Source organism: Penaeus japonicus, unplaced genomic scaffold (genome assembly GCF_977035675.1).
Source record: "Penaeus japonicus unplaced genomic scaffold, GWHDUDI00000001_assembly GWHDUDI00000008, whole genome shotgun sequence".
NCBI classification, from domain to species: domain Eukaryota; kingdom Metazoa; phylum Arthropoda; class Malacostraca; order Decapoda; family Penaeidae; genus Penaeus; species Penaeus japonicus.
The window spans coordinates 1,717,120-1,724,619 of record NW_028234410.1 but is presented as its reverse complement, the minus strand read 5'-3'; the positions used below and the strand labels follow the sequence as shown (position 1 = coordinate 1,724,619).

The window sequence follows — 7,500 nt, the reverse complement described above, 5'->3', positions numbered from 1 at the left end:
CATTGATAATGGTGATTTAAGGATGGTGATAATAGTATGAAGAGGATGATACTCATAACCACACAAACATCTTTGTGAATGAAATGTAATTAATTCAATTCATGTGCACCGTTGCTTTGCTTATAATACGAAGCTTCGAAATTCACGACTGCCAGTAAATATATATATTTTTTTATCATCTTATCACCCTTTAGTTTCATCTAAGCTTTTTAGGGAATGGAGGAAATAAGATCCTAAAATGATATAGAGAGATATGATGGATAAGAATGAGACGAATAGGATTGGAAAAGAAAGAGAAAGAGTCGAAAAGAGAGTGAAAAAAATGGGTGATGATATATAAGAAAACACTAATAGATCTACAACGCACATGCTTCGTTAACCACAGCAAATAATTATGATTTGACAATTGCCTTTTTTCAGTTTTTCATTCGATCACCAGTCGAAATGAAATTAGCAACATGAATTATGTCATGACAAGTTCAATTACCATAAGGAATGCAATATTTTCAATGGTTCTTTGTCTAGTTAGCCAGCTGTAATTATAGGGTTACTGGACTATTTCTATTATTATTATTGTTATGATGATAGTTATTCCTATCATTCATATTATCTTTATTACAGTTATTACTGATTCTATTGCTATTATTACCATTATCATTGTTATTGTCATCATTACCATCTCTATTACTATCATTAATATTAATATTGTTATAGTTATCATTATCATTTTATCACTACCATTATTCTTATAATTATGATTATTACTGTTGTCATCACTGATATTACTATTATCACTATTAAAATTATTACTATTATCATTAACTTTATCATTAATTCATTCATTTTCCTTAAATGCTGATTCCCCGCAGCTCAATATACATTCATAAATATTTGATCTTCAACCTTTTCTTAATATTATTTATTTCCTTTGCTTATTGTTTCTAATTATGTATCTCTATATACATGGTTAATCTTGAACTGGAATGAAATAAAAGCGAAAAAAATGAAACTGAAATAGAGTTGTAGTTCAAATGTACATTAAGAAGACGCATTTAGTGAGTCTTTTGTTTCACGAATTCCCAAATAAAGGATCATGCATATAAAGAGAGAGAAAAATACATGAAATTATATTATGAATACAATATGGCAGAGTATAATTTAGGTATAATAGATATGAAGAAAGAGGAAAATAGTTCAGATTTGAATAAAAACACTTGGAAGATTTATGGATTTGCCTCCATTTTAAAATTTCCAAAGAACATTCTAATAATAATCTCAAAATTATTGACTAAATGATATTCTGAATAGAGAGCAAAGTTAAGTAGAAGTTATGCATAATAATAATGATAATAATAATGATAGTGATGATAATAGTAATAACGATGATAATGACAATGATGATGATGATGATAATAATGAAAACAATGATAAAAAAGTATAACGATTATAACAAGGATGACACTCAGATTTATGAAAATAATGAAAATGCTAAGAAATCAAAGAAGAAGAATGATAATAGGATTGGTGAAAAATGTGATAACAGGAATAATAATTATGATTATATGAGTGATAGTAATGATGACGATAATGATAATGATAGTAATAATGATAATAATGATTATAGTGGTAGTAATAATGATAATAATAATGATTATAGTAGTAGTAATGATAATAATAATAATAATGATCATAATAGTGATTGTCATATCAATAATAATCACAATAATAATAATAAAGACAATACCAATAATAGAATTGATGATACTAAGAACAAGAGTGATATTAATGGGAACAGTGACATGACAGTTATTCTTTCACTGTATCTCCGTTTCCTATTTTCATACGTTTTTCTGTTGTTGTTTTTTTTTAATTAGAGGATCAAAGAACAACACACATTGAATCAGCCACTATCTCTCTCTCTCTCTTCATTCCTTCCATTATCAAAATCATAGTCTGTCGCGGTTCACACACTTCTTGAAATGCGTCTGAAAAAAAAAAAAAAAAAAAAATCCTCTTTTTTTACGACTTCAGAACCTTGGAGATAAGATACAGTCTACATAAACGATTTTCTCAAAATGTTTGTGTAAATTCCGAAAGCTGCAGAAACGGAGAGAAAAATGAGATTAAAGATGAGAACTCGGTAAGTGATTATTATGTCTCGTCTCGTCTCGATTTTGAAACGATCCATTCCCTCTCCAGAAAAAAGAGATATAAAAACCGTGTGAAGGTCTCGCAAGGTCACAATTGCTGTAGCAGTGATGGGGTTGAGAGGAGCAGCTCTGTTACTGTTGCTGGTGGTGTCGGGCAGCCACGCTTTCCTCGCGACGCCTCTCAACGCTACGGACCCTGATGTCATCAATATATTGTGCCCAGAGCAGGTAAGTGACGGTCACTTCGGATAGGAATCTAGGAATCGTCACGTCTCACTCGGAGAAATCAAGTGACGATATCCTTTTTGCCGTGAGTCAGTTCCTCGTAAATATCTCGTTCAGAAGAATGTCGCCACAAGAAAAAACAAAAACAAAAAAACGTGCTATACAAACCAGACTATTAGTGATCGGAAACGGGAATCAAAACAAAAGATCCTCGAGCTGCGAGAGAATCCCCCGCCAACTTAAAAAAAAAATCTAACCCTAATCCTAACCCTCCTACCTACCTACCTACCCCCCTCCCCTCCCCCCAACCCACACACACAAACCTCCACTTCAGACGACGGGCGTGACTCGCGACCACAAATGGATCACGCGCGAGGCCATCCGACGCAACCTCCGCCAGTTCTTCCTCGACTACCCGCCCTTGACGGAGCCAGGATTCAACGTGCCCACGGATGCCAGCCTGACGGAGCTCTACCGGGCGTACTACGGCGTCTCCTCGTCGCCCGTCCGCTTCATCAAGGCGGTCAACTCCATCGCGGCTTCCAACGTCAAGGCCGATTCCGTCAGGCAGCTCAGGTGAATCTCCTGCGACTTAACCTTGTTTCCTCTGCAACATTATCCTGAATTCTTGTATTATTACTCTGTTTTCTATGCAACATTACTCTGCCTTTTTTGTATTATTACCCTGTTTCTTCTGCAACATTATCCTGTCTTCCTTTTAGTATTATCATATTTTCCCCGAAACATAACCCTGCCTTCCTTGTAATTTCACCCTGTTTCCTCTGCAGCATTATTCTGCCTCCCTTATAGTATTACCCTGTCTCCCCTGCAACATCACCATTTCCCCTGCAACACTGCCCTGTCACCCCTGTAACGTTACTCTGTTTGCATTCATTAGCTGAACTCTAATGACGTGTGCAACATATAGAAATCTCTCACAATAGCTAGCAACATTTCTTCCGGTCCTAGTAGAACGATACATGTTTTCTACCCAAAATCACATCCAGCTTTTCACTTCCAGGTTCGACCCGGCTTTGAACGTTGATGGAGAGCGCCTCGACGACACACAGGAGACCCTCGCTGACAGGTACCCACAGGTAAGTACCTTGTATTTACCCTGGGAATTCTTGTCTCGTTATGCACTTATTCGCAGTTTTCTCTTTATAGAGTATGTCTGACGGTTTCAACCTCATCATTCACTGCTATATCAGAATACACACACACACACACACACACACACACACACACACACAAACACACACACACAAAAGCTTACCTACAAGTCATTACCTCCTCATCATCCATATCAACCCAACACTATTTTATTCAACATATTAATTTTATCACCTCAGTTTCCTTACCTTCATTTTCTCGACCTCTCCGATCATTCTTACCCTCCATATTTATCAATCTTAACCCCAATCTCTCTTTCTCTCCTCTCCTTCTTAAGCTCCTCACCTCCATCCTGCAAGACGAGGCCTACCCCGCCGCTCGCTCCCTCCTCGGCCTCTCACTCCACACACTCCAGAAATTCTACTCCCACTCCACCTGGATCGAACAGGGGAACGATGGCATCTTGGCTGGTCTCGGTTTTCCTGGATTTGCTTTCAACGCGACGGCGGGTCCTGGGGAAGCTGTGTGTACCCCTTGCTCTAGTGCTCAGGTGAGGCTGCTAGTGGGATACGAGGAAGCTATCAATGTCCCCTTTTCTAATGCTCAGGTGAGGCTGCTAGTGGGAAAGGAGGAATCTATTTATGCCTCCTGTTCTGAGGCTCAGGTGAGGCTGTTAGTGGGTTTCGAGGGAGCTATCAATGTCCCCTTTTCTGAGGCTCAGGTGAGGCTGTTAGTGGGTTTCGAGGGAGTTATTTATGCCTCCTTTTCTGAGGCTCAGGTGAGGCTGCTAGTGGGATAGGAGGAAGCTATTTATGCCTCCTGTTCTGAGGCTCAGGTAAGGCTGCTAGTGGGATAGGAGGAAGCTATTTATGGCTCCTTTTCTGAGGCTCAGGTGAGGCTGCTAGTGGGTTTCGAGGAAACTATTTATGCCCCCTTTTCTGAGGCTCAGGTGAGGCTGTTAGTGGGTTTCGACCCTTTTCTGAGGCTCAGGTGAGGCTTATGGCTCCTTTTCTGAGGCTCAGGTGAGGCTGCTAGTGGGTTTCGAGGAAACTATTTATGCCCCCTTTTCTGAGGCTCAGGTGAGGCTGTTAGTGGGTTTCGAGGAAGCTATTTATGCCCCCTTTTCTGAGGCTCAGGTGAGGCTGCTAGTGGGTTTCGAGGAAACTATTTATGCCCCCTTTTCTGAGGCTCAGGTGAGGCTGCTAGTGGGTTTCGAGGAAGCTATTTATGCCCCCTTTTCTGAGGCTCAGGTGAGGCTGCTAGTGGGTTTCGAGGAAACTATTTATGCCCCCTTTTCTGAGGCTCAGGTGAGGCTGTTAGTGGGTTTCGAGGAAGCTATTTATGCCCCCTTTTCTGAGGCTCAGGTGAGGCTGCTAGTGGGATACGAGGAAGCTATCAATGCCTCCTTTTCTGAGGCTCAGGTGAGGCTGCTAGTGGGATACGAGGAAGCTATTTATGCCTCCTTTTCTGAGGCTCAGGTGAGGCTGTTAGTGGGTTTCGAGGAAGCTATTTATGCCCCCTTTTCTGAGGCTCAAGTGAGGCTGCTAGTGGGTTTCGAGGAAACTATTTATGCCTCCTTTTCTGAGGCTCAGGTAAGGCTGCTAGTGGGTTTCGAGGGAGCTATGTATGTCCCCTTTTCTGAGGCTCAGGTGAGGCTGCTAGTGGGTTTCGAGGGAGCTATCAATGCCTCCTGTTCTAATGCTCAGGTGAGGCTGTTAGTGGGTTTCGAGGAAGATATCTATGCCCCCTTTTCTAAGGCTCAGGTGAGGCTGCTAGTGGGATACGAGGAAGCTATCAATGCCTCCTTTTCTGAGGCTCAGGTGAGGCTGCTAGTGGGTTTCGAGGGAGCTATCAATGCCTCCTGTTCTAATGCTCAGGTGAGGCTGCCAGTGGGAATGGAGGAAGCTATCAATGTCCCCTTTTCTGAGGCTCAGGTGAGGCTGCTAGTGGGATAGGAGGAAGCTATTTATGCCTCCTGTTCTAATGCTCAGGTGAGGCTGCTAGTGGATTTCGAGGAAGATATCTATGCCTCCTGTTCTGAGGCTCAGGTGAGGCTGCTAGTGGATTTCGAGGAAGATATCTATGCCTCCTGTTCTGAGGCTCAGGTGAGGCTGTTAGTGGGTTTCGGGGAAGCTATCTATGCCTCCTGTTCTGAGGCTCAGGTGAGGTTGTTAGTGGGTTTCGAGGAAGCTATTTATGCCTCCTGTTCTGAGGCTCAAGTGAGGCTGCTAGTGGGTTTCGAGGAAACTATTTATGCCTCCTTTTCTGAGGCTCAGGTAAGGCTGCTAGTGGGTTTCGAGGGAGCTATGTATGTCCCCTTTTCTGAGGCTCAGGTGAGGCTGCTAGTGGGTTTCGAGGAAGCTATTTATGCCTCCTGTTCTGAGGCTTAGGTGAGGCTGCTAGTGGGAAAGGAGGAAGCTATTTATGCCTCCTGTTCTGAGGCTCAGGTGAGGTTGTTAGTGGGTTTCGAGGAAGCTATTTATGCCTCCTGTTCTGAGGCTTAGGTGAGGCTGCTAGTGGGTTTCGAGGAAGCTATCAATGCCCCCTTTTCTGAAGCTCAGGTGAGGCTGCTAGTGGGAAAGGAGGAAGCTATCAATGTCCCCTTTTCTGAGGCTCAGGTGAGGCTGTTAGTGGGTTTCGAGGAAGCTATCTATGCCTCCTGTTCTGAGGCTCAGGTGAGGCTGCTAGTGGGTTTCGAGGAAGCTATCAATGCCCCCTTTTCTGAGGCTCAGGTGAGGCTGTTAGTGGGAAAGGAGGAAGCTATCAATGTCCCCTTTTCTTAGGCTCAGGTGAGGCTGTTAGTGGTTAGAGGAATCTTTGTGTTCCCTCTGTTCTAATGATCAGGTGAGGACAAGGAGTAGAAAGCTGAGAGTGCCTCGTATACTGATGCTCAGGTGAGACTATTAATGAATTTAGAGTCAGCGCTATATTTCCTCTGTATTAACGCTCAGGTGAAGCTATTCATTAGTTATTAATTAAGTATTGCGTTTCCTTTGTAATGATGCTCAGGTGTAGCTGTCGTTTCTTTAGGGGGACCTTAACGTAGAGGTCTATTATTAAGGTGAAATGAACATCATGGTTTGGTTCGAGAGTGTTCGAGAAGGTTGCACGGATGTATTGCAACTCTGACGCTCGTGCTAAATATAATCACGCTTGCAAACATTGAAAGAAAAATTCGTCGCATTAATCACCTAAAAGTTCAAAATTCGCATAGTCCAAATCGACGAAAAAACATCAACAACAAAAGGTCATTTCCAGACACCCATTTCACACCGGAAAAGGAAGCAGAACGGAAGAACATAATAACACAACTTTTAACTTCTATCTTACCAAACCAGGGTCCCTGTACCGGGAATGTGGTGAGCGGAGGAGGTCTTACTACCGGTTACTACCAGTACGTGGAAGAGGCCGCTAATGGTTTTCTTGTTCCTAAACCCTCGAGTGGTAAGTCCTTCGGTTGTCTGTCGGTAAATGGTAGTTCGATATTGTGATGATGAGCGATTTGGTTGTGATATTGGTTATCAATTGGCCGATGAAAATGAACAATTATTGAGAACTCGAATCATTAACATCTAATGTCTGATAAATATGATTGTTATAAATATGTGGAATAAATAAGATTACTAAAATCATTAACATCTAATGTCTGATATGAATTAGGATAAAATACTTATGACATTGTCATTGTTATAATTATTGCTATTGATATTATTCCCATTATCATCTTTGTCATTATTATTACTATTATGATCATTGTCATAATCATCATCACAATTATTAGTGTCCTCGACGTCATCATTATCATTATCAGTATTGTCATCATTATCATTATTAATGTTAATTATCATTATCATTATTTTTATTATCATCAGTATTAACATTATTGCTGCTCTTGTCATCTCCACCGTCATCATTTATCATCATTACTATCATTATCATTATTACTTCTGCAAGTAGTACTGCTCCTACTGTTACTATCATTTTCACCAATAGTATTACTCTTATTGTATTA

The 7,500-nt window shown here is 41.0% G+C and overlaps 1 protein-coding gene across 2 annotated transcripts in view; it reads left to right on the top strand.

The window, feature by feature from the left end:
• The window catches only part of LOC122253917 (uncharacterized), a 35,125-nt gene that overhangs the window by 14,204 nt on the left and 13,421 nt on the right, over positions 1 to 7,500 (top strand). For both annotated transcript variants that reach the window (XM_086538893.1, XM_086538894.1), the window contains exons 2-6: positions 2,200 to 2,378; positions 2,710 to 2,951; positions 3,397 to 3,472; positions 3,826 to 4,038; positions 6,827 to 6,932. In XM_086538893.1, coding sequence (XP_086395019.1) covers positions 2,259 to 2,378; positions 2,710 to 2,951; positions 3,397 to 3,472; positions 3,826 to 4,038; positions 6,827 to 6,932 — 757 coding nt within the window. In that variant the 5' untranslated portion in view covers positions 2,200 to 2,258. The remainder of the gene's footprint in view (positions 1 to 2,199; positions 2,379 to 2,709; positions 2,952 to 3,396; positions 3,473 to 3,825; positions 4,039 to 6,826; positions 6,933 to 7,500) is intronic.